The sequence below is a fragment of the Mchenga conophoros genome, linkage group LG4 (assembly GCF_057382185.1).
Source record: "Mchenga conophoros isolate Kocher_MC1m ecotype Shallow Benthic linkage group LG4, M_conophoros_male_GT1.1, whole genome shotgun sequence".
NCBI lineage: Eukaryota > Metazoa > Chordata > Actinopteri > Cichliformes > Cichlidae > Mchenga > Mchenga conophoros.
Window position 1 is genome coordinate 3,901,474 of NC_140529.1, and position 27,524 is coordinate 3,928,997.

General features: G+C 42.9%; 3 protein-coding genes and 1 long non-coding RNA gene across 4 annotated transcripts in view; 2 read left to right on the top strand and 2 right to left on the bottom strand.

Moving 5' to 3' along the window:
- Window positions 1-27,524, top strand: part of LOC146575304 (uncharacterized) — a 429,876-nt gene that overhangs the window by 56,251 nt on the left and 346,101 nt on the right. The window lies entirely within an intron of this gene.
- On the top strand, window positions 15,925-19,357 carry LOC146575307 (uncharacterized). The gene is made up of 4 exons (XM_085272538.1): window positions 15,925-16,195; window positions 16,646-16,811; window positions 17,781-18,074; window positions 18,945-19,357. Exons 1-4 carry the CDS (start codon window positions 15,992-15,994, stop codon window positions 19,355-19,357), a joined length of 1,077 nt encoding a protein of 358 aa, XP_085128664.1. The 5' UTR covers window positions 15,925-15,991.
- Window positions 23,139-24,923, bottom strand: LOC146575308 (uncharacterized). Its single transcript, XM_085272443.1, has 6 exons — window positions 24,915-24,923; window positions 24,755-24,827; window positions 24,283-24,384; window positions 23,914-24,081; window positions 23,633-23,788; window positions 23,139-23,401 (listed from the first exon to the last, which is right to left on the bottom strand). Exons 1-6 carry the CDS (start codon window positions 24,921-24,923, stop codon window positions 23,187-23,189), a joined length of 723 nt encoding a protein of 240 aa, XP_085128569.1. The 3' UTR covers window positions 23,139-23,186.
- LOC146575309 (uncharacterized) lies at window positions 25,347-26,799 on the bottom strand (the record flags this gene model as incomplete). The annotated part of the gene is made up of 4 exons (XM_085272445.1): window positions 26,564-26,799; window positions 26,288-26,466; window positions 26,099-26,192; window positions 25,347-25,682 (listed from the first exon to the last, which is right to left on the bottom strand). Coding segments are annotated over exons 1-4 (792 nt in total), but the record flags the coding sequence as incomplete, so codon positions are not given.

The window sequence follows — 27,524 nt, forward strand, 5'->3', positions numbered from 1 at the left end:
GATGCTATGAAATCATCATCTTGTGTATTCTTAGGGGGAGGCGTTTTGCTGATGTGATGCTGTATACTTCTTCTCCTGCGTGTGTTTTAATAAACTCATTGTCTGATTGCACTCTCCTGAGCCTCTGCTGGTGTGTTCTGTTGCTCAACATTTTTCGAACTCGAAACAATCTCAAATTAAAAACCAATGATTGATGCAAAACTCATTTGTTACTTTGGGTTTGCTAGTTTCAGTTTATTTAATATGAACTTTTTGTTATGTCATTTCTTCTTCAAGTAATGATTCAAAGAGAAAGGTAATAAGGCAAAGACGTGGTATTGGCCACTAGTGAAGTGTGTGACTGTCAGGCTGCCAAACAAACCTCTTCTCCAGCACGTCACACTTGTGGAGCTTCCTGGAAACTGTGACTGTAACAAGAGCAGAGATCAGATGTGGAAAGGGCTCATTCAAGTTTAATTCAAATGTATCTGCACCTTTAACTTTATCTGCACCAAGTCTGATCTGTGTGATCATTCACATGATCTGAAAGCAACTTAAAATTCAAATATAGATCTTGGGGAAGAAACACTGACTCCACATTCACAGGAGACTGAAGACACAAAAATAAAAGAAATGAATCAGCCAGTTGACCAGTGTGCTTATTTTAGGAACTGTTTAATATTAGATTTTTCATAAACTCTGAGACATTGTAAGTACATTTGTAAATACACCCTCTAGTGTAAAATTTGTGTTGATGAAGATGAAACAAGGGTTGACATTTCAGCAAACAATGATCCCAAACACAGCCAGCTGGTTTCAGAGAGAGAAACTAAAGCTGATAGAACGGCCATTGACCTGAATCCTCACAGTTTATAGAAGGGGCCCTGTTGATGTGGAGAAACGTCTGAGCACATGTGATGTGCAAGTTAAGAGCATTTGAGCATCTCATGGTGGTTACCTCAGATACTATCTGTCACTTTGTGTAGAGCCACGCCCACAGCGCACAGAATACATGTGTTCGACTAATTTGTCCACCAGGAGGCATCTTGATGCTGTCATCATACACAAAGGCTTTTGTACAAAGTGTTAAACAAACTGCAGCAAGTGTGTTCAAGACTTTTTCCCTGTCTTATTTCTCTTTATTACACATAATCTATGGAAACGTGTGGTTTGATTACTTTGCATGTGTGGATTTGATGGGTTGTTGCCACATCTGGTGAGATTTTCATGTCAACAGAACCTTCTGAAATATATTTCTTTAGAAAATTGGTGACATTCGTCCAATACCCGCTCTAGAAGAAGCCCTACAGTACAGAGATTCTAAAGACTGCGAGGTGGCATCAGCAGGTATTGAGGTAAGGACAGGAAGAAAGTGGAAGGCTGAGAAGGCAGTTGAGGTGGCGGAGTCACACCTAAGGCAGAAAACACTGGTGAGGGTCTTAGCAACAGGGGGAGCAGGCTTGGGGTACTTCCCAAAGGCCCAGGTCAGCAGGGCACAGGGAAAGGAGAGACACCAGCTACTCCAGGAAGAGGTCCGAGCAGGTGTGGAGGAGGGGCGAGTAAGTCGAGCTGTAGGCCTTAAGCGGCAGAGAGCATGGACAAGGTGGGAGAGCACCTTGCAGCGCAAGGTCACCTGGGCAAACATCATGCAGGCAGACTTCCACCGGATCCGATTCCTAGTGCAGGCAGTATACGATACTCTGCCAAGCCCAGCAAACCTCCATCTGTGGGGGAAGAGCGAGACACCTGTCTGTCCCCTGTGCTCTGGAAGAGGGACCCTAGAACACCTCCTTAGCAGCTGCCCAAGGGCCCTGGCCGATGGTCGGTATCGTTGGCGGCACGACCAGGTGCTCAGAGTAGTTGCTGAAAAGATTGCCTCAGCAATCAGCACCAGCAAGCATCATCATGCTCCGAGGAAGGCAATCTCTTTCATTAAGGCTGGAGAGAAACCCCAGGTGCGCCCAAATTTAACAACCGGCCTCTTCAACACAGCCTCTGATTGGCAGCTACAGGCTGACCTGGGTAAACAGCTACAGTTCCCTCAGAACATTGCAAAAACATCCCTCCGTTCAGACATGATAATTATTTCTGAGGCCTCAAAACAGCTGATCATGCTGGAACTCACAGTGTCCTGGGAAGAGCAGATCGAGGAGGCCAATGAAAGGAAACGAGGAAAGTACTAGGAACTAGTGCAGGAGTGCAGGGGAAGGGGCTGGAAGACTTTCTATGAGCCCATAGAAGTGGGTTGTAGGGGCTTTGCAGGACGATCACTATGCAAAGTCCTAGGCTGGCTGGGCGTGGCTGGGGCAGCCAAGAAGAGGGCCATCCAGGCTGTGAGTGAAGCGGCAGAGAAAGCCACAAGGTGGCTGTGGATCAAGAGGGCTGATCCGTGGGTAGCTACTGGTACGCAAGTCGGGGCCTGATCACCCCCAGCTGGGTCGCCTGGGCGAGGGTGTATGATGTTGTGAGACCCGAAACACCTGATGACCCCAGGATACATCACTGAAGATGCGTACCAGTGCATCCCGGAGATGTGTCTTTATAGTCTTTTATTGTTATAGGAAAGCTTGGCTGAGGTTGGAATCTGCCACACATGGAGTTGAAATGACAAAAGATGAGACTGAGAAAAAAATATGAGAAAACCGAAGCAAAAATCCTCCTTATATATGACTTTAATTATCCATAAAATCATCAACTACAACTATTGAACAGCGTATAAGTTAAAGTAAAAGCTTTAAAACCAAGTTAGTACAAACATCACTAATGTCACATAACTTTGTCTTGGGCAGTTAAAGGTGAGTCTGTCACGGTTCTTTGTGACCCAGCATTTTAACTTGTATTTTATATTGTGCTTCTAAGTCCTTGGTTGTGCTGTTTTGTGGGGAAACAGGAGGTGTATCACTCCTCCTGTTTCCCCACAGCGTTTACACTTCAACCTGCTGTTGGTGGCTTTTTTGCTGTGACATGTAAAAGTCACAGTGGTATAGTGTCTCTTTAAGACAACCCAAGTTGAGGGTTAATGTTGTCATCGGTATGCGCCACTGCCCTCTCTGTGAATGTGTGGACATGTGCTTGCACGCTAGTGCATGAGGAGGGACGGATTTTATGTTTTACCTCTCCAGACACCTTTCTTTTGCAACGTTATGGGTTGTACGAACACTGTGCTATGTTTGTAAACACTATGTTTGTTAAGCTGCAGCCGTTCAACCGGGCTTATATGGTTGCCGAAGAGAAGGTCGATCGTGGCTCAAGAGTTGGCAGTTCGTCTTGTAATCGGAAGGTTGCCGGTTCGAGCCCCGGCTCGGACAGTCTCGGTCGTTGTGTCCTTGGGCAAGACACTTCACCTGCTGGTGATGGCCAGAGGGGCCGATGGCGCGATATGGCAGCCTCGCTTCTGTCAGTCTGCCCCAGGGCAGCTGTGGCTACAACTGTAGCTGCCTCCACCAGTGTGTGAATGTGAGAGTGAATGAATAGTGGTATTGTAAAAGCGCTTTGAGCGTCTCGAAAAGCGCTATATAAATGCAATCCATTATCAGGTGCATTAAAGGACACACTGTGGAATTCCCAGTGTGAGTGTGTATTCTCTCTGTACCAAAGACGCCTCGTCCCAGTGGCCCCCAGGATTACAGGCCCGTGGCACTGACCTCCCACATCATGAAGACCCTGGAAAGGCTCATCCTGGACCAGCTGCGACCCATAGTAAGACCACATCTGGATCCCCTTCAGTTCGCTTATCAGCCTCGTCTCGGAACAGAGGACGCCATCATCTACCTGCTCAATCGTGTCTACACCCATCTGGACCAGCCGGCGAGCACTGTGAGGGTCATGTTTTTTGACTTTTCCAGTGCTTTCAACACCATCAGGCCGACCCTCCTGGGTGATAAGTTAGCAGCGATGCAGGTGGATGCTTCTCTGGTGTCCTGGATTGTTGATTACCTGACAGGAAGACCACAATATGTACGTCTCCCACAGTGTGTGTCTGACAAGGTGATTAGCAACACAGGGGCACCACAGGGGACTGTCCTCTCCCCCTTCCTCTTCACCCTCTACACCACAGACTTCAGCCACTGCACAGAGACCTCCATCTTCAGAAGTTTTCTGATGACTCTGCGGTGGTTGGATGCATCAGCAGGGATGATGAGACAGAGTACCGGGCTGTGGTCGACTCCTTTGTCACGTGGTGTGAGCAGAATCATCTGCAGCTCAACGTGGCAAAGACCAAGGAACTGATCGTGGACTTCAGGAAGACCAGGAAACACTTGACCCCTGTTTCAATCCAGGGGGTTAGTGTTGACATTGTGGAGGACTATAAATACCTTGGAGTACACATTGACAATAAACTGGACTGGGCTAAAAACACCACAGCACTTTACAGGAAGGGCCAGAGTCGTCTCTATTTTTTGAGGCGACTGAGGTCCTTCAACATCTGCCAGAAAATGCTGAGGATTTTCTATGAGTCTGTTGTGGCCAGTGCGATCCTCTATGCTGTTGCATGCTGGGGGAGCAGGCTGAGGGTCGCAGATGCCAACAGACTTAATAAACTGATCCGTAAGGCCAGCAATGTTGTGGGGATGGAGCTGGACTCCCTCAAGGTGGTGTCGGAGAGGCGGATGCTGTCCAAGATAAAGACAATGTTGGATAACACCTCCCACCCACTCCATGACATGCTGGTCAGTCACAGGAGCACGTTCAGTGAGAGACTGAGATTACCCATGATGCACCACTGAACGACACAGGAAATCTTTCCTGCCTGTGGCCATCTCCCTGTACAACGCATCCACTTAACACACTGTTTGCTGCTACAACTACACATGTTTCTTTTCCAACTATTTATTTATGAGTGACTTATGTATGTATGTGTCACGGCTGCACAGCAGTCGTGTGGTGAATTGAGAAAAGGATCCAAGATGCAGGCACTGACTGGGGTGCGAGTGAAAATTTATTTGCAGAGGTGATAAAGTGACAAAACAGGAAGAGCAGAGCGGGGAGTAAACAAACCTAAACTGGGAAAACTAAAGAACAAAACTTAAACCAGACACTCACGGGAGGAGGAGCGAAATGCACAAAGAGAGATGGCAGAGAGACGCAGAATGAATACCAGGTAACAGAATAATGCAGACTGACATGGAGTTAAACAGACGACGCGACAGAGAGCACATGAAAACACAGGGCTTAAATACACGGGGAGTAATCAGGGAATGGGCCACAGGAGGGAGACACAGCTGGGAGCAATAAGGCTAACGAGACAGGGGAGAGGTAAAACTGAACACACTGACATGAGACATGAACTTTCAGAATAAAACAGGAAACTAACAGACACAGAGAACCAGACCGGACACTGAACTTGACAGGCAGACTCATGAGCAGACACAATAACACCATGGACAGACAGAGGGAACACAGAGAAGTGGAAGCAGGCAGGCAAAGAACAGAAACCTAACAAATGGCAAAATCACAACAGAATACACACTCTGAATGAACAAAAGCATAAGGAACACAAAACACTGAGTCCTCAGACTCAGGACCATGACAGTATGTATGTATATATATGTATATATTGTACTATTCTTAGTTAGCGTATTGTCTGTCTTGTCTTAATGTTGGTTTAAAATGGAGCACTGTAACAAAAAATAATTTCCCCCAGGGATCAATAAAGTATTCTGATTCTGATTCTGATTTTGACTATCCTGCTAAGTGTTTTTGCCGCCTCCTCTCAACCACTAAACACAACCCGACATTACAGACACTTAGTAGTAGAACTGACACACAAAACAAAACAACAACTACACTAACTATATACTCTGCAACACACCCAGTGAGCTTGATTTGAAGTGGGTTTAATAAACACATTGCAATGTGGAGAGAGCATCCCAGTGAAACACCAGGACCATCTCTGTGGCCACCGCCCTTACATCTTATATACAGACACACAGACAAAGAACATCCACAAACTTTCACATGCTCACACACATGTAAAGTGGAAACAAATAAATCTCCTTTCTGACAGTTTCAGCACATTTCTTCTTCTCTTAGCTGCTCCTATCTGTATGTTTCAGCCTGTATTTTTGTAAGAACTATAACAGTGTGGACAGCAGGACCCTATGATTGTCTGTTATTAACAGTATTGAGTCTGAACTCTGTGGGAAGAACATTGTTATTCAATATTTAACCCCAGTGCGTGCATTATGATAGAAATGGACAATGAACAGGACGCTGGACGCTCCTTAGAGGCACAGGCTGACACTCGATGATGTCTCAGACAAATCTGTGCTATGGAAACAAAGATCGGCATCATTCACTTTCAAATCAGCACATTTTTGGAACATTTCCTCCGATTTCAATGTCTGAAAAAGGACTAAAAGTGGGTGGAGGGACCATTTTAAAAACATATATAAAAGTATTTAAAGCAGAAAATTCACATTGTTATGAATATAAACATTTTCTACCGTATAATTTTCCTACCATGTTGGAGCAGGAGGGTGGGTGACCCACCATCCTGTATTTGGACCTACTACATCAGAGCATCTGCGTTAAAATAGTGATGTCGCTCTATAATGAGTGACTTTGAGTTTAGTGAAAGAAATGTTCATTCTAATTGTAATTATGAACTATGTGCAGATATTCTTGATGCCATTACAACTGCTGAGCAGTACAGGCAATGTTTAAATCGCCACGCCTCACTGGAAGTGTTTTATTTGTGTTTTCTTTTAAGTGCTTCACATGTTAACTGTGTTGTGTTTCATACATGACTTCTGCTCTTTTGTTTCTTAGAGTTCTCGTTTCTACACTGTGAAGCCTGCATCAGCATTAAAGGATTTCTTCAGCCTGCTCGAGCTGCAGGTTCTTGCTTGGCAATAATAATCTTATGGTCGCCCGCTCGCTGTGTGTGCAGTTTCTTTCTCACAGCTCATCACTGGAGTGAATACTCACTCACTACTTAAGTGCATGGACGGCTGTTTATGTGTATCATAGATTTCAGTTATAAACAGTGTTGGTCAAGTTACTTGAAAAAAGTAATCAGTAACTAATTACTGATTACTCCCCCAAAAAAGTAATCCCGTTACTTTACTGATTACTTATTTTCAAAAGTAATTAATTACTTAGTTACTTAGTTACTTAGTTACTTTTTAAAAACATGATTTACAACCTGAAGAGGTGATAAAGTGATAGATCTTTCAGCCCAATTCTACTTTTTCTACATAATCCATCATACAAAATGTAATCAAATGGAAAAGTCTCTTTTTTTAACTTGTTTTATCAGTTTTAATCTTTTAACTTTATGCATCAAGCAAAACATTTAATTATATGCAACATTCTCTGACTTGAATAAATTAGTTTAACATTTAAACCTATTTTCTACACATTCCAGCACATAAAATAAAATATTTGTGTGTTTACACTCAGTCTTTCAAACAGATGCAAGTAAAACACAGCAGAAAATAAATAAAGTCAAAGACTCAGCGGTCCTTTTGCTCTATTTTCACCTGTAAAGCAGGAGCAGGGTAGGCGGAGGGTTACCCTGGTGCAGGTGTGCTGCGGTCAGTTGAAGAATCCGCGCGAGTTTCTCTGTGAGTTTCCCATTACGTCATAGCTACTCGGTGCTTGCTCGGAAGTTTAGGGGTTTTTTTCGCTGTAAAAAGAAGTTTTCTTCCCACGCACGATGGACGCTAATGTTTTTGTCACTTTTTATGGAATCAAACTCAAAGTAAGGTCAGCACTTCCACACTTTAAACGCTGCACGCTCATACTCTCTCTGCACTTGATATATTATCCATTGTTGATCTGCACACAGCTGCTGTCACCAACGTCGCACTTGCTTACGGCACTGTCATGAGACATTCTCGCAAAAAAAATCACGGTTTTAGTAACGCAGTAACGCAGCGTTCCTACGGGAAAGTAACGGTAATCTAATTACTGATTTTGCAATAGTAATCCCTTACTTTACTCGTTACTTGAAAAAAGTAATCAGATTACAGTAACGCGTTACAAGTAACGCGTTACTGCCCATCTCTGGTTATAAACCACAGACTTTATAATGAAGCAGCTTCTCTGGTTGAATCCTGTCATCCTCCTGAGGTATCAGACTTCTCCAGAGAGCCGCTGTCTTACAGCCTCCGACTACCTACGTGGTCTCCGTTAGGGGGGGCAGAAGAGGCCCCAGCCCTCCATGCACCAACAATCTGCAACAGCTGATCCCGGGAAAAACAGACGTTCCCAGCATAGAGACAGAATCTGTCCACTGTGATCTTAGTGTGTGCAGTACTGCAGATTGTGGGATAGATGTGATACCAAGTAAATGTATGGCCAGTATTGCTGATACCAATGCTGATACTATAAAAACAGCTTATGCAGGGGAGAGCAGTGTATCATAACTTATGACATGAATCATAAGTTTGCAACTTCTGCAGACGTTTTTAATGAATCACTGTGATTCTGCAACACTGAGTTAATAAACACACCTGTGAGCTTTTCATTTTAAACTTTTTGTAGACCTGAAAGGTCCGTGTGCCTGTCTGCAGAGCACAGTGTATGAAATGTGCCTGAGACCTGAAAATATTGCCTTAACTGTTCACCAAAGCCTGCTGTATGTGACAGTGAAAGAATGATATCGATGCTTCAAATAGATTTAGACTTACAAACCGTTGTTTGAGGGCAAGTCAAGGCAGTTCAACTCTACTCAGTTATGGTGCATTATAAGCCATATATCTTTAATAATTTATATTTTAATTATGAACTATCAACACTTGAAGATTCCCCCATCTCCTCTGAACAGAATGGTCTAAGAATGACCGCTCCAGCCCCTACGGTTAGGAAATTATGGCCAGTCGTTTGACAGGAATCCATAAAACCAGGAAGATTCAAACTGAATATTCAGAGTGGTTGACTGACATCCTGTGTGTCTCTGTGCATTTGTGTTTCCATATGTGCTCATATTTCTAATTGTGTGTATCTGCTGGCTGTTCTTTCGTGTGTTTTTAACATTTCTGCCAGTTTTTCACAGTTGAACAACAAGTAGTTTTGAGTGAACGTCACCTTATTCAGCTTTTTTCAGCTGCTCATTTTCCAATATTTCTGCTTAAGTTGTTACTTTTCTGCTGAATTGTCGTGTTTCTGCTCTGTTTTAGTTATTATGTTTCTCTTAAGTCACAATATTTTTCAATATTCAAAATGAGCAGATCCAGTTTCACTGGCATAGATACACACAGGCCACGCGCTTAATAAGATAAGATAAGATAAGATAAGATAAGATAAGATAAGATAAGATAAGATAAGATAAGATAAGATAAGATAAGATAGAACTTTATTAATCCCTCGGGTGGGTTCCTCTGGGAAATTCGACTTCCAAAAAAAGCACAGCACCGACCGAAGTTACAGTTACAGAACTGTTATATATATATATACATACACACACATATATATAATACAGAGACAAATATAAATAAAATATACAAAGGGGATAAATAGAATAAATAGGAATAAAAATAAAAATACAAGTGAATTGCACATTTCAAGTATTGAGTCTATTGCACTGTTGACTATTTACAAAAGTATTGCACAAGGTATTGTACAGTGAGGTGAAGAGGCACTACAGCTTAGTTGTTCCCTCCTTTGTCCTCCTGTCTCCCCTCCCTCTCCCCTCCAGAGAGGAGTTAAACAGTCTGATGGCGTGTGGGACAAAGGAGTTTTTAAGTCTGTTAGTTCTTGTCTTTGGGAGAAGCAACCTGTCACTGAACAGACTCTTCTGGTTGTTTATGGCCGTGTGCAGAGGATGCCCAGCATTGTCCATAATGTCCATCAGTTTCTTTAATGTCCTTTTCTCTGCCACTGTCACCAGAGTGTCCAGCTTCATGCCGACCACAGAGCTAGCCCTCCTGATCAGTTTCTCCAGCCTGGATGAGTCCCTCTTTGCTGTGCTGCTCCCACAGCACACCACAGCATAGAAAAGTACTCCAGCAACCACTGACTGGTAAAACATCCTCAGGAGCTTCCTGCAGATGTTGAAAGACCTCAGCCTCCTGAGGAAGTACAGTCGGCTTTGTGCTTTTTTTATACAGGTGCTCTGTGTTGCATGACCAGTCCAGTTTATTGTCCACCCACAGCCCGAGGTACTTGTACTTGTTGACCACCTCCACCTCCTCCCCCTCTATCTGAACCGGCAGTGGACCTTCTCTGGACCTCCCGAAGTCCACAACCAGTTCCTTAGTCTTTGAGGTGTTGAGTTGCAGGTGGTTTGTGTGACTCCATGCGACAAAGTTCCTCACCAGACTTCTGTACTCCTCTTCCTGATCATCCCAGATACACCCCATGATGGCCGTGTCATCTGCAAACTTCTGAATATGGCATAATTCAGAGTTGTAGCAGAAGTCAGAGGTGTACAGGGTGAAGAGAAGAGGGGACAGCACAGTTCCCTGTGGTGCTCCTGTGCTGCTGACCACAGTGTCAGACGTGATGTCCTTCAGCCTGACGTACTGTGGTCTGTCGGTGAGGTAGTCGGAGATCCAAGCCACCAGGCAGGGGTCCACCTCCATCCTGTTCAGTTTTTCCTGAAGCATACAGGGCCGGATGGTATTAAAGGCACTGGAAAAGTCAAGAAACAGGATCCTGACCGTGCCTTTTCCCCCATCCAGGTGTGAGTGGGCTCTGTGTAGGAGGTACAGGATGGCATCCTCCACTCCGACACCCGCCTTGTATGCAAACTGTAGTGGGTCCTGGGCATGTTGTACCTGTGGTCGGAGGAGGTTGAGGAAGAGCCGCTCTAGAGTCTTCATAAGATGTGACGTCAGTGCCACCGGTCGGAAGTCATTCAGCTCATTGGGCCGGTTCTTTTTGGGGACCGGGACGATGCAGGATGTCTTCCATAGGGCGGGCACTCTCCCCAGTCGCAGACTGAGGTTGAAGACTCGTTGTAGCAGCTCCCCAAGTTCAGCAGCACACGCCTTTAGCATCCTAGGACACACCTTGTCTGGGCCTGCTGCCTTTCTGGGGCGAAGCTTCCTCAGTTGCCTCCTGACCTGATCCACTGTGACACTGGGAGATGTTTGGGAGGAGGGGAGGGGGGGAGATGTCTTGCTGCTGAGAGAGGGATTGGAGGAGGGGGGTGTCATGGTGTCAGGAAGGGGGGGAAGCGAGGGAGGCAGGAGAGTGGGGAGAGGACTCTGTAGTGAAGGTGAGGGTGGGGGTGGGGGGGTTGTAGGCTGGTCAAACCTGTTGAAGAAGTTGTTGAGTTCGTTTGCCTTCTCCACAGTCCCCCCCACTGTGCTTTTCTTGGTGTTGTGGCCTGTGATGGTTTTCACACCATTCCAGACCTCCCTCATATTGTTCCTCTCCAACTTCTGCTCCACCTTCCTCCTGTAGGTGTCCTTTGCTTCCCTCAGGCAGCGTTTCACCTCCCGCTGTGCTGCTTTCATCTCCTCCTTCACTTTGCTCCTGAAAGCCTTCTTCTTCATGTTGAGGACAGCTTTGACTTCCTGTGTTACCCACGGTTTGTTATTAGGATAACACCGTACCGTCTTAGCAGGGGCGACCGTGTCCACACAAAAGTTGAGGTAGTCTGTAAGACAGTGTGTCGCCCCCTCTATGTCCTCACCATGTGGGCTCAGGAGCACATCCCAGTCTGTGGTGTCATAGCAGTCTCTCAGAGCTTCCTCCTTTTCTGGGGTCCATCTCCGGATGGAGCGCGTTGTGACAGGCTGCCTTTGGACGAGGGGTGTGTATTGTGGCTGTAGGTAAACCAGGTTGTGGTCTGACTTCCCTAGTGGGGGGAGGGGGGTGGCTCTGTATGCATCTCTCACATTAGCATACAGTAGGTCAATTGTCCTGTTGCTCCTTGTGGGACAATAATAGTCCCTGTTCACTCTATGCTGTGTGTGCGTGTCCTAAATTAAAGGTAAGAACACACACTCTGACACACGGATGCAAATATAAGTCATCTTTATTTATATAGCACATTTAAAAGACATCAAGTGTCGGCCAAAGTGCTGAACAGAGGGATGATATGGTGAAAAGAATTAAAATAGATAAGATGAAAACATCATAGAAACATTGAGACATCCGTATATGTTTGTAAAAAAATATGTGTACATGCAAATATGCACATCCATATACAAAAATGTACACATTCACACACAAACACACATATGTGAACTTAAACTACACGTAAACGTGTCTACACATGCAAACATCATCCAATGAGATAAAAGAGCAGAATAGCTGAAACACAATAACAGAGGTGTCAGAGAGATCCGTGGAAAATAGGAGGGGCTTCAGATTGGATTTGAAGACTTCCAAGGATGAAGAGGATTTCATGAAAGGGGGACGACAGCAATGGAGAAAGCTGTCACCTCTAGATTTGAACTGGGAGCGTGGAACTAATGACAGCATCTGACTGGAGGAGCGCAGAGTTCGAGTGGGGCGGTGTGGGCTGAGAAGACCTGAAATGTAACCTGGAGCCATAATAATAAACGCACACGCAGCTGCAGAAACCCAGCATTACTGGGTTTCTGCAGCTCCTGGTTTCCTGTTTAATACATTCACACAAGCAATCAAACGCTATGAATCGTTCCACAATGTTTGCAGTCACTTTGTAAAAGTTGTACAAAGGCACTCACGGATCAGCTCATGATCTGGATTCATTGTGGCTGCTACACAGATACTTCTGGGTCACTTCTCTCAGTTAGGAACCTTCCTCACCAAACTGACTGTTGGACCACACCCCTGGTTTCATGAGAAATTGTTTCAGCCATGATTTCTCTTCCTGTATTTCAGAGTAAAGACTGAAGTGACAAATGGAAGCATGTTTAAAAACACAATGTGAGAGAGACGTTGAGGTCCTTAGAAGTTACCCTGGGTTTTTCTGTCACCCTGCTAGATGTTACACACCTTGTTATTGGACTGATTTCTACTGCTGGACTACTCCTGCGGAGAGTAACAATACTCTTACTAATTAGCTCCCTTTCACACCTTTGGGGATATTTATTTCTGTGTTTGCAGCGCTGTGAGCCAGAACAGCGAGAGAAAAATCTGCAGCAGCGACGAGCTGAATGCTTACGTGAATCGCAGCAGCTGCTCATGTGCTACGCTGAATTAGAGGATATCTTTGCTCTGGATTTCTATTTCTACTTTTTTATTTCTATATGATTCTTCTTGCATCTAAACAAAGATGATTCAATTTGCTAAATGTTGATGGCTCTTCGTGCTCAGGTGTAAATGAGACGTAATATTTGCTCTTGGTTTGGTTCTCCTGTACAGAACCTTGCAGTACAACAGAAACCTAAAAACATTATTTGTAGTTGTTATTCTTAGTTGTTCTGCTGCCTAAATACCACAGGGTCTGATTATGAAGTTATTGAGCTGCACATACGTTACGACCTGCTTAAGTTCGAGGTCACAGCGTCTGTAGAGCAGCTGGAACATAATGAAGTCTACAAGGTTAAAGTTTTCTCTTCAGTTATTGTTCTTTCTGCTGCTTGGTTTGATGGATCTGAGAGCTTTTGTTTTTATTATTGTTATTATAATTATCATGAATATTTTACTCTCTAGAAGCTTTAAAATAGTGTTTGTGTTTGAAAAAATTGATTTAAGAATTGAACAGAAACATCTGTCCTTCTGAAAATGGCCCAAAGGCACGGAGACAAAGTCAAAGGATGCAACCTGTAACTTTCTCTTCCTTCATGTCAGGACCATCATCCATGATTTATATAAAATGCATATAGCAACAGTAGCACTTTAGTTTGGACTTTATGATTTCTGTAACTGGAAAATATTATTTTGTTTAAAGACAGAAGTGACCGCATAGTTGCAACATCAAAGGGAAATATTAATTAATTAGCATCAAGTATATTTGTTGCTTAAGCGTTTGCACTATAACTTAAGTAGGATTATAACTTTTAAGGAAGGAAAGATTTCAGATATTTAGTTCACTGTTTCAGTTATTTTATATGAAATTAAAACATTTACGTTGGTCAAATATGATGCTCTAAATCAAATAAAAGTTTGAAAATAAATGATGTATTTTTAAATGCTGCAACAAATGTTCACAAAAAGTAACTATAATTAAAACCAGTTAAACAAAATCAAATGTTTGAATCATGCTTAACCAAATGCCAGGCTGCAGAGCTGAACCTAAAGTATACGTAGAAAGATTTCAACATCTGAGCAGTTTTTAATGTTTTTATCACATATAAATGTCACAGCAGTGGGTCCTGGCCCAATGCTTTGTGTTTTTGCTTTTCTTTGACTCTTGTTTTTCTTGGTTTTTGTTCTTCTTATTTATCAGGCTCTCAGTAATCTTAGTTCTCCCTCCCTCAGTGTTCATTTCAGCCTGTGTTTAGTTTCTGTTCCCGTGTCCCACGTTTCATCGTTTCATGTCGAGTCAGCCCTGTCTCTCTGTTTCCTGTGTCTCCCCAGTCAGCCCCGCCTCCCTCGGGCACTCATGTGTGATACAGAGTAATAAACCTGACTACATTTGCTACACTCTCTTTATTACCTGTTACTTTAAAATTCATACACTAATTATGTCTGCCCATCTCTCTAATGTGAAGGTCAAAGGTCAACATCCCAGTGACATAAGAATAATCCCAAAGGGGCAAAGGCAGCGGTTAATTTAGCATAATTAGCATTAAGGGTACAGCAAGGATATACTTTTACCAACCCGTTCTCACTCCCGACGCGTAAAATAATGACGATTTGTCACGTCCCTTAACTTCTCATGCTGACGCCTAAGGTACCCTTCCACCTTTTTATGTGACGCTGTGGGTTGTCAATTCATTCCAATATGAACGCGCTCGCGGCGATCAGAGACGCTTCGAGCAGAGGCTCCAGCCATCCATTTATTCCAATAATAACCCCGTCACGGCGAAACATGACGTCGTGAAGCACAATCTAACTGGAGACCCGGGGACCCTCTCCGCGAACGGGTTTTTCTCCCTAATTTAATGCTTTCTTTTAATGACATCGTTAACATTTCTCAACAAAAACACGTGAAAGTATCACTGATAATTCAACAATAAAATGGCTTCATGTTGTGGCCATCACACAGTGTTTTCCAAACTGATTCACGATCTGAAAGTGCGCAGATTTAACGTACATAATCCTTTGTTAGGTTTATTATTTTCATTTCACACGTAAAACACATTTATAGATTCATTCACCACTCCTGTTAGTTTTGGATGCGCTCGGCTCCAGCCAATCAGACCAATTTACGCAGACGCACTAATCCCGTAACTGCACACTACCCATAATCCTCGACCGCCGTCGCTATGGGAATGAAGATAACAACAGCTTGGTGCTACCCGTTATTCCTTTATTTACTCTAAAATAATAACCAGCGATAATACGAAATTAAACTGGCCCAGTGTTTAATTATGTAATTAAAAATTGCAAATTTTAGTATTTTATTTTTTACAAATTGCAATATTTATCTACAGCGCGCCTTTAGCGACACGTCAACAGATCTTAAGCAAGGCGATTGGATGGTTTTTACTGCAATGCATCTTGGGAGTCGCAGTAAATGTATCTTTCAACTCACGGTCCTGCAGCGAAGTTTTCGACTGGACACGAGGCAGATCCTAGCTAAGTAAGTTGTGATAAACTGTGGGTAATTTGCATGTTCACTGAAATATTAATTTCAGTGATATTAAACTGATATTAAACTTGAAATGTTTTCACAGAGCAGTCTGTGTACCAAGAGAACTACTTCTGCAAAAGTTTATTTAATTTTTTTTGTGATGTATTCTCATGTGTAAGACACTTGCTTGGCCACCCAGCTAATGTTAGTACTGCTCTATTTTAGCAATGTATCTTTTCTGTAATCAATTCAGGGTTTTTTTTTAACCCTATTCACGTAATTAACTCAATATTAACGACTTTAATCTCGTAATTGATTTTTTTTCTAAATATGGTGTAATACTGCCTCGTAACATAAGTTATTTCTTTGGTCATAAATTATTTTTGTAATCGTTTCACCAAAACAGACCTGAAATAATCCCTACATGTTCCATTTTCATTTGCAGAAATGACAAAGCCAAAAACCAAACCATGCCCTTCCTGTCAGGCCCCAAACACCTGCAACAGGAAGACATGCAGTGGATGCCTGGGCAGCCTGAACCTAAAGGAGGGATTGAAAAAGAAACAAGAACAGTTTAAAAACAGTAACTGGGCTGCCTCTGTTAAAAACAACAGAAATGCGAGCAGGGTGGTTAATTCAGCCCAGTTGTCAGTAAGTTTAAAAGTTCTGATCTAATAAGTGGTTGGTCTGCTAGACAATTCTTTATTAATCACAGTTGTCAATGTTTTCTTGTATATCATGAAGTAAGAAACTAACAAGACATGTATATACACATAAAATATTAATTTATAAAAGAGCATAAATAAAAAAGTTATTCACATCAGAATAACATCATCACACTAAAGACATCCAACTAGAAAAAACTTGTTAAAAACTATTTTTATTTAAGCTACTTCTGATTTTTAATTTAATCGGCTATTAACTGAGAGACAAAACATTTCAAGATGGATTTTATCATACATTTACAGGTTTGGTCACCATAAATACTTTTTAACTATCGACAACAATAAAACAACAAAGATGTGAAACTTAAAGGTTTGTTATACATCCGTTTGCTTACATGAAAGACTGGCTGCATGTTTTTCTTTGTTGTTCTTGCAGGTTTCAAAGCTACATGCCCTGGGCTACCAGCCAATTCTGTTTCTTGGACAGTTTGACCGTAAGGGCCGTATAGTAGGGGACGTGATCACTCAGATCGAACCAGCGGAAGGTGCTGCACGTGACATCCTCATGAAGATGAGGAAGCTTTATGAACACCTTCTGAGAAGTAAGATATGCTTTGTCCATTATCTGTAACCAGGTGTCCTTATCAGGTAGCCTATCCTAGCTGTCTTTGGGTGATACTCATGGTACACCCTAGATAAGAAGGCAGATCATCACGGGGTACATAGAGACAAACAAGATGGTGAGGATGAGGATAGTTAACAGTCACCAGCTATTCTATTCTACTTACTCTATTCTGTTCTGTTCTATTCTATTATTCAGCCAAGTTTCAGACCAGTAACCTTCTTGCTGTGAGGTGACAGCTGTCCTACATGTCCTGTTGCTAACATGAAAATAGTGTTATATCTGCCTTATTACCTCCCCATGTGTCGGTCACATCACCAAAGCTAGCCATACTGAACCTCTGGTGTTACCCACCTGAACAATTTTGTATGTGTGTGTGTGTATAGTATGGTCTTTCACACTCATGTATATACAAATGTAATTTTAAAAATCTTCACAAAAACCAGACCTGATAATTCTCTTCGAGACTTTCTAGTATAACAAATGTTATAATGTTACCAATATGAACACCAAGATTCTTAAATAACTTATATACTTCTTAAGAGGTCACCTGATTACCTCCCTGAGGTAGTTAGCATCACCATTGTACAAAACTCCTAAGTCACAGTACTAGCTTGAAGTGTCAAATGTTATTCACTACAAAGTCAGGAAAGTAGTGTCATCAGAGGAAAAAGTCATTATCTATCTGGATTTATAGTCACACTCATTAATTTTTTAATGTACAATGTAGAAAAGCACTACAGATGTCACACTACCCCCGAGGGCACTTGTACTGAATGATTTGGGTCAGTGAGTGTGTGAGATGACTTATTTGATGCCAATATTTACCAGTTGTATCTTTAGTAAAACTTAACTGAAAACATGCAAATCACTACTTATTATGTGTTTATGTGTACTGTACATTTTTTCAACCCATTTTAATGAATGTTTAATATTTAAAATTTTTCAGAATTACAAGCTTCACCTCCTGCTAAACGTTCTACACCAGCAGCTGGACCATCCTCTGCTGACAGTGTCGATGCTGGACCAGTCCCAGACCCAGAGGCTCTAAACCAGGAATTTATTCTTCATTTAGAGCCTGAACCAACATCTTCCCTCTGTCAGCCTCCTGCATCCTCCTCTTCATCTCTGCTTCCTCCTGCATCCTCCTCTCCAGCTCTGCTTCCTCCTGTATCCTCCTCTCCATCTCTGCTTCCTCCTGCATCCTCCTCTCCATCTCTGCTTCCTCCTGCATCCTCCTCTCCATCTCTGCTTCCTCCTGCATCCTCCTCTCCATCTCTGCTTCTTCCTGCATATTCCTCTCTGTCTCTGCTTCCTCCTGCATCCTCCTCTCCATCTCTGCTTCCTCCTGCATCCTCCTCTCCATCTCTGCTTCTTCCTGCATATTCCTCTCTGTCTCTGCTTCCTCCTGCATCCTCCTCTCTGTCTCTGCTTCCTCCTGCATCCTCCTCTCCATCTCTGCTTCCTCCTGCATCCTCCTCTCCATCTCTGCTTCCTCCTGCATCCTCCTCTCCATCTCTGCTTCCTCCTGCATCCTCCTCTCTGTCTCTGCTTCCTCCTGCATCCTCCTCTCCATCTCTGCTTCCTCCGGCATCCTCCTCTCTGTCTCTGCTTCCTCCTGCATCCTCCTCTCCATCTCTGCTTCCTCCTGCATCCTCCTCTCCATCTCTGCTTCCTCCTGCATCCTCCTCTCTGTCTCTGCTTCCTCCTGCATCCTCCTCTCCATCTCTGCTTCCTCCTGCATCCTCCTCTCCATCTCTGCTTCCTCCTGCATCCTCCTCTCCATCTCTGCTTCCTCCGGCATCCTCCTCTCTGTCTCTGCTTCCTCCTGCATCCTCCTCTCCATCTCTGCTTCCTCCTGCATCCTCCTCTCCATCTCTGCTTCCTCCTGCATCCTCCTCTCCATCTCTGCTTCCTCCTGCATCCTCCTCTTCATCTCTGCTTCCTCCTGCATCCTCCTCTTCATCTCTGCTTCCTCCTGCATCCTCCTCTCCATCTCTGCTTCCTCCTGCATCCTCCTCTCCATCTCTGCTTCCTCCTGCATCCTCCTCTTCATCTCTGCTTCCTCCTGCATATTCCTCTCCATCTCTGCTTCCTCCTGCATCCTCCTCTTCATCTCTGCTTCCTCCTGCATCCTCCTCTCCATCTCTGCTTCCTCCTGCATCCTCCTCTCCATCTCTGCTTCCTCCTGCATCCTCCTCTTCATCTCTGCTTCCTCCTGCATATTCCTCTCTGTCTCTGCTTCCTCCTGCATCCTCCTCTCCATCTCTGCTTCCTCCTGCATCCTCCTCTTCATCTCTGCTTCCTCCTGCATCCTCCTCTCCATCTCTGCTTCCTCCTGCATCCTCCTCTTCATCTCTGCTTCCTCCTGCATCCTCCTCTCCATCTCTGCTTCCTCCTGCATCCTCCTCTCCATCTCTGCTTCCTCCTGCATCCTCCTCTCCATCTCCACATCCTGCATCTCCCTCAATTTCTACGGTGTACACCTCGGATGTCCCAAACAAAAAAAGGACAAGGAAAGGTTAGATGTTATGGTATTGTAAATGTACGAAACACATGACAGGTTCGTTAAGTTTGTTAAGATTTCTTTTTCTTAATTTTTGCATTTTTTCCAGTTTTACAGAACTCATGTAAATATTTCATTTGTTATTTTTCAGAATGCCGAAAACACCGTACACAGAAGATTTTCAAATATGAAGAGATAGTAGACAGGAGAGTTGTAAATGTAAGTAATTTAGCCTGCTGTTGTGCAGATTTGTTTGCGTCTTTGGACTTCCCAGATTTGAACTGTGCCTGACTGACTATCCATAAGCTTTTGTATTTGATGAATCTTCACTAATTCAGCCACTGAGTCAGGATTTCGCTCCAAATAGGAAATTAAATAAGAACAGACCACCTGATACGACCTGGTCATGCTGCCTTCCTGATGTTTACGTTCTTTAAAGTCCTCCTGACATCATGCTCATTATGAGTTTTGGAGGTGGACATGGTCAACACTTTTAAGAGTAGGCATAAGACTTTACTTCTTTATAGAGCTTATAGTTAGGGCTGGTTCAGCTCAGCCCTTAGTTATGCTGTAATAGGACCAGACTGCTGGGGGTTAGTGTCCCCCCCCTCTCTCTCTGTCTCTTTCAGGGTTATGCAGGCTCAGTATTGGTTGAAGATGCAGTCACGTCTCCTTTTACTGAAAACTCTCCCCCTCTCCCTCACCACCATCTGTAAACATACATGTCTCAGTAATGCAGTTCATGCATGTTACTAACTAAACTTCTTCCCTGGAGTTTCTGTGCTCTCTCATCCAGCAGGTTCCGATGGATCGTGGCTGCTGCTGTGGTCCTGCTTGACGTCTGCTTCATATATTAATACTCTCTGACTTGATTTGATTAATTTATATTACAATGAAGGTGTATAAAGCATGACATGAATATAGAAGATATTTCATCCTAAAAAATTGTCATATGTCACAACCTAAATTGTCCTATTTTGTGTGTGGTTGTTGTTTGTTATGTTTTTCTCCTGACAGTGGCAAAGTGTGGGATGACACATGGGAACCTGCGCAGTTTTACACACAGTAAACCAGGCACCACAGGTGGCAGAGATCGCACAGTTCACAGCTTGTAGTTCAGCATAAAAGTTCAAAATAAAATATTTACTATACATTTCAACCAGTGTCTCTGTTTCACTCTCTAATTGTGGCTTAAGTACCTAACATATTCATGAATCTGATCGATCAATAATATCTTCCCTGCACTCGACATCTCATAGTTTTACATATCAGCCAACATTATTGTCTACATGCTCATAAATATAGAAGTGACTTGCTTATTATAACATATTACTGCACGTATAGTAAGTAACACCTACTGTGTATGGGAGCCTAAAGCAAAGTTAACTGCACCAGTACCAGCTTCAGAACATATTGTATATTATATGTTTCTACCTTTTTGTAATATGTCATGTTTAGATGCAGTGACAATTGCACATTTGGAGTTGTGGTCATATGTGGTTTTTATATACAGGGTATTAAAAAAATTGACATTTTTTGCTATTTTTCTTGTTTGTTTGCACAATATTATTGTGTACATATTACATATGTAACATTATGGTTAATATTATTATTAGATATCAAAGATACAATTTGATTGAGGGTTTTCCTGTCATAATTTCAATGAAAATGCTATTACACACGTAAACAATAGGATCAAAATAAACTTTTAAAAAGTCTGTTGATCAAATGCTGATTTTCAAAACATTCTAGAGGAAAACAGAGATAAAATAATCTGAACAGTAACAGTGATTGTGGATGATGATGGAGGCTTGAATGGATTATTCTGTTTCAATCAATAGGTTCGTATCTATGACAATAATTTGATAAGTTTAACAGGTTGGTTTAGGCCTGGCAAAAAAGCAAATATTCACAAACTTTTGTTTTTGAAGAATGTTGATCTTTTTTGGGATGAAGCTATCTGGCAAAATGAGACAGCCCTTTAACCTCATCTGTACGTCTATCATGTGGCTGTGGTACTGGATTTTGGTTAGATGCATATGCAGGTTACAGCTGGGGAATGGCAGTATGTTGTGGATTGATTTGGCATGTTCAACCACTGTTACACCAAACTCTCTCACTTATAACATGATCAAGGCCTCTTACCCAGTGTCATGGATTCTCTGTAGTTTTGGGGACACGGGGCCAAAGTCTGAGGCAATAAGTCAGATCAAAGAAGGCAATGATTCTAAAATGGGAGTTTACTTATGTCATTGTATATATCCAGGAATATGTGCCAGAGGATAGTTGTCATGAAATCAATATTAAATCAAAGTATTCCTTAATTACCACAGCTGACACGAGTTCTCCATAGCTGCCTGCTGTCTCAGGATCTGTCTCCAAAAAGGACCAGGGAGCGCTAACATGTTATGTTCTAAACTGATGAAGAAAATGCACATTAAACATAGTATAAACTTACTGAGTGAAGTAATGTCAAGAGGATTCCTTTAGCTCCTATTGGGTTGGTTCCTTGATCAATGCAATACAGAATCATTAATCTGGTTTTATGTAATGTCCTCAAAACATGTCAAAATGAGGCTCACTAGTCTGTGTGGCCTCCACATGCCTGTATGACCTCCCTACAACACCTGGGCATGCTCCTGATGAAGTGGCAGATGCTCTCCTGATGGATCTCCTCCCAGACTCCAGGACTAAAGCATCTGCCCACTCCTGGACATTTTGTGGTGCAGTTGGTGGATGGAGCGAGACGTGATGTCCCAGATGTCCTCAAATGGATTCAGTTCTGGGGAATGGGCGGGCCAGTCCACAGCATCAATGCCTTCGTCTTGCAGGAACTGCTGACACACTCCAGCCACATGAGGTCTAGGATTGTCTTGCATTAGGAGGAACCCGGGGCCAACCGCACCAGCATATGGTCTCACAAGGGGTCTGAGGATCTCATCTCAGTACCTAATGGCAGTCAGGCTACCTCTGCCGAACACATGGAGGGCTGTGCAGCTCCCCAAAGAAATGCCACCCCACACCAAAACTGACCCACTGCCAAACTCATGCTGGAGGATGTTGCAGGAAGCAGAAGGTTCTCCACGGCGTCTCCAGACTGTCACAAGTGCTCAGTGTGAACCTGCTTTCATCTGTGAGGAGCACAGGGCTCCAGTGGCAAAGTTGCCAATCTTTGTGTTGTCTGGCAAATGCCAAACATCCGGCACGGTGTTGGGCTGTAAGCACAACCCCACCTGTGGACGTCGGGCCCTCATACCACCCTCATGGAGTCCATTTCTGACCGTTTGAGCAGACGTGCACATTTGTGGCCTGCTGGAGGTCATTTTGCACAGCTCTGGCCTTTCTTTCCTACCCCACAGTACCTTCCCTTACCATTTGTTCCCTACTCTTTTACTTCTTCTTTGATCACGGTTGTCTTTCTAGATAAGCAATTTCATTTGCTCTGGGGCGAGTCACTGGCTCGGGTGCATTCTGGGACTGTCAGTTCACCAGTGTGCTGGCATGCTTCTTAACAAACACACCACTACAGCAAACATCTATTGTACTTGTTGATTTCTTCGACAAAACACTGAACAAAACATGTCCTTGTGAGTGTGCTGCCTGGTGCTTTTAAATTTTGTGATAATTTGAGCAGCCCAGAAAGCATCCCATAAATTAAATTATGTTATCGTATCTGAACATGTACACTAGTCATTAAATTAGATGGGAAATAATGATTCAGGGTAAACAACTGCACCAAGGAAATTCCATTTTTCTTCTCAAAATGTAAAATGTCTGTTGAAAAATCACATTGAACAGAGATGTGATTAACTTTTTATTTTACCAAACATAACATCAATGATGACACAATCAGTCTTCATCAGAAGTGCTCAAATCACTCTCAGTGGCATCGTCTGGAATGTCCTCCTCCTCCTCCGAGTCCATTTCCAGGAGTGGTTGGTGGCTGACGATTCTCTTGTACACGTCCTTTACTTTGAGCATTTCAGCTTTCAGTTCACTTTGTTTTTTTAAAACCAGGCTACAGAGTCCCTTCTGTGCATCCTCCGACATGCCAACAAAGGAGGCTGTAAAAAGAACAAAACAAATAAATGAGAAAAGTAAAAAAAACAAACAAAAAAAAACATCACCTCATAAACACAAGGAATTAGGATGCTGTAATTAAACATTTTTTTAAAAGGGAGAAGGCAGTGTTAGCTAGCAATCTAGATATAGGTAAAAGATCCAGTAAGACTTTAGCATCTGCTCTTATTTTCAATCGATTCATCAAAAAATTAATAAATAAATAAAGTGCTTACAGTCTGAGGAGATTGTCCCCAACACCACAGAACGCATTCGCAACACTGTCCAGTGATGCTGCATCTCCCTGCAGAGCATCATCTCCTCCTCTCTCAGGCGCCTCACAGCCATCACCTTCTCAAAGACCTTTCTCTTTGTCCGGAGGTCAGCAGCAGCTACAGTTTAACAACATCAGATGGGAAAACATAGCAGCATATTATGATTCAAGAACAAAACATTCAACTACTGCTCAGATACTGGGAGTTTGTTTAAAAAGGATATTTGGAAATCAAGAGCTTACGTTCACTTGTGCTCTGCCAGGGCCAAATATCGGTCTGCACGAGGGCATCACTGGATACGATTTGCTTTGTTGGTTCAGCGAGCTTGTTGTAGTCGTCAACAGCAGCCGCCAAGCGTTTCTTCTCAACTAAGATGACCTTGCGAATTCTGTGTCGCCTCTTGTTGCTATCTGTAAATAAGCATAAAAAATTCACACCTTCACATAATGTATATAGTTACATTTTAATCTACACTCATCAATTTGTTTGCTGGAACAAATCACATCCAGCTCAAACAAACCTGGATCTGATTTTATTCTGTTTACAAAGTAGCTGCACAAGCTGTACAAACTCAGCATCAAACGGTCCGTTTCAAAGAAACTGGGACGTACCATTTTGTCTGTAAAGACTTTGTGTTCGCACTCTGATGATGACGACAAGCTCCTCTATTCGTGCCTGCAACGCTCCAAGGCTGCCATCAGTTTGATCACTTTCTAAGTGAGAGGAATATTAATCAGAGCACAGGATGAGTAACAGTCACCAAACTACACTGGACTCTGTAATCACTGACTTGATGACATTCATTATAAGACATCTGGAGCCTTCATGTGCTGCTATCTCATGATAATCATGAGATAACAAGTATGTTGGTGTTCAGGTTTATAAAACCAACTAGTACGACATTATTTCAACCCAGGTTCTATCCAATTTGATGAAACGCAACAACTCTGCCATAAATTTGCTTTTCCAAGGCTTATTTTTCATTGTTTGTTGACACTGTCAGAAAGATCTTAACTCTAAGTTCTTTAATGAGGCCATGGTGGGTCCTATTGTTAGACATGAGTGCATTATATTGAGACTCACCTTCAGCCCATTGCTGCAGTGTGTCGTCATCCACACCCAGCTCATTTCTGCTCGCATTCAGGCTCCACTTGTTCTCTAAGGATCCTTATGATCTAAGAATGCATTCATAAATGTCATTCATATTGACATTAAAAGAGTACTGGTGTTTTCCCCCCATTACCACACACATTAAAATGGGTGTTGAAAAAATGACCTTTAGATATCACTGGCTCAAAGTGCGGCCCAGTTGTTCCACTTTCCTTTTGTTCCAGCCCAAAGCCAGGAGGGTCAGCATGTCTGTTCGCCCTGCATTTCAGTTAGTATACAAATAAGAATGAATGAGCAGGAGACTGAGTGGAATCTCAGACACGGACACACACCTGCTTTAGACATGTACTTCGTTGTGATGGCCGCCCTAGACAGGAAACTGTTTACTTGTTCCACCTCTTCTCCAACTGTTGAACCGGCCCCATCCTGAAACGCACCTCCCCATTTGATCTATAGAAAGGAGGTCACAATACATGACTGCTGAATTCATTCAACCTTATAACAAAATGTCTCAAACTAATCCAAAACTACAAGCTGCAGTATACCTCGCATTTCCAAGTGTGAGCTTTGCATGCATGACGGAGAGAAAAGGACGCATTGACAAGAGGTTCCTCAGCTCAGGGCACTGCTGAGCCACCTTGGTTAAATAGGGGAAATATTTACAGGCCACATCGGAGCAAAGGAACGTAATATGTCCTGGGACGCTAGCTGCCAACTTCCTCTGGAGAAAAAGGGGGTAAGCAAAGATCTCCCCTCGAAACATGTTCAATGCAGCTAAGAGGACTCCGTGGCGACAAACAGCTATTTCCATGCCCTCCTCATCCAACTTCCCAGTGGACTTTTTGGACGACTCCTTTGCTGCAGTCCAAGATGAAGATCCGCACAACCCTTTCCCCGGGACCTATACACTCAAAGATTTTAACATAAAAGACATGACATGATGAAGCCCTATCAGGGACAAACTTTTTAAAACAAATGCATAACAATTAGCTGAATTAGCCTCGAGTCACACAAGACCTCAGATCTCCCCAGGACAGCACTGATAACACAAAATAAAAATCATGTTGTTTTTTTTAAATACACATGGTGACAAAATTAAGTACACATTAAGATAAAGTAAAGTAAATAGTATTACGACAACACCAAGAGAAAAATAAAAAAAAAATATCGACCCATCCATATATGTCTACACACACACACACACACACACACACACACACACACACACACACACACACACACGTATGTGTATATGGTTACGGCATTAACGTCATTTTAACAAGATTAACAGCACTAATATATATATGTGTATCTTACATGATTTGTGTGTCTCTGGATGTATTTCACAAACTCAGCAACTTCCTCATCTTTCTCAATGAAGACACCTTCAAAGTTCCCCTGCTCTGAAGTGCTGAACGAACACAGTGACAGTTGTTTGAAAAGAAACATTAAAATACATTTTTCTACAAATCCATATTTGACTTATGTCCACAATGCATAACGTACCTTGCATTAGACTGAAAGCGATAAAGCTTGCGGTTTCCATCAACTGAGACGGCAAGCATGTGTGGAGTGCAGGCAGGGCAGCTAAAGCATGGCTCCTTGCACATCCTGTCCACCTCAAACTTTACAGCACTCCACTCCAAGAAACTTTTACTGAAGGCATCAGCTGATATTCGGCCATTCTTTTACATAGAGGACATACAACAGAATATTCAAGGACAGTCATCATAAACATTGATTTGCACAATTTCCTTAAACTTGGCAAATTTAGGAACTCACCCTTCCAAAATGGGCTGTTCGTTCATCCAGCATTTTGACAAATGCCTTAAGTGACATCCCTGGTGCAGCCTTCTTAATGTCATAGAAAGACTGAAAGGCATCCATTGAAAACAGGGTGCAGAAATTTAAGGTGCCAGGCCAATATCCACTACCCAGGATGTCCTTAACTGAGGGGGACCACATTAGGCCACAGCTGGTGCAGCTCACCACTGGCAGTGCAAGGTTATAACGGCCTTTAGAAAGGATCAGGAGAAATTCAGTCATGGCTCAAAGCATTCATTTTTTTCATGTTGTTTTCAAATCGGTCTGGTAAATCCAAATGACCTTTGACAGGTGCCCACATATACTGCGGGCCGAGGGTAATTAAAACAAAGATAGCAATGCACAATTTGCAATAAAACCTCCAAACACATCTATTGTGTATGTAGTGTGTGACAAAAGGGCAACTTACCATTTATGGTTACAAGAGCCACAATTGCGCCGGGTGAAACCTCAACGTTACCTGCTGGGCAGTCACACACAGTCTGGCCTTTGCACAGGCAACAGCCGAACTAACATTAAAACACACAATATATATAAAAAGAATTAGAAATTAACTGATACACAATAAATATACAATAACAGCACCCACTCATACTCATACATAGCAAGAAATGCATAAGACTTAAAAACTGTACCTATTGGCTTGTGAAACTCTGATGAAGGCTGCAAAAACCCTCCTGTTACTGCCTCTCTGCTGTGCAGGACAACGCGTGTGTGAACTGCAATATCACAGTCAGCACAAAGGAATGGAAGAGACAGGCAGTCCAGGCACCTCACAACTACTTGTTTGCCACACTGACACACACGGTGTGACTGTGGATCCAGAGTAGCTAACATACTGTCTATAAGACAAGGCCTGGCCTCTTTCCACTTTTGCGAGGACACCATATTTCTGATCGCCCAGTGAGTAGCAGCTGAC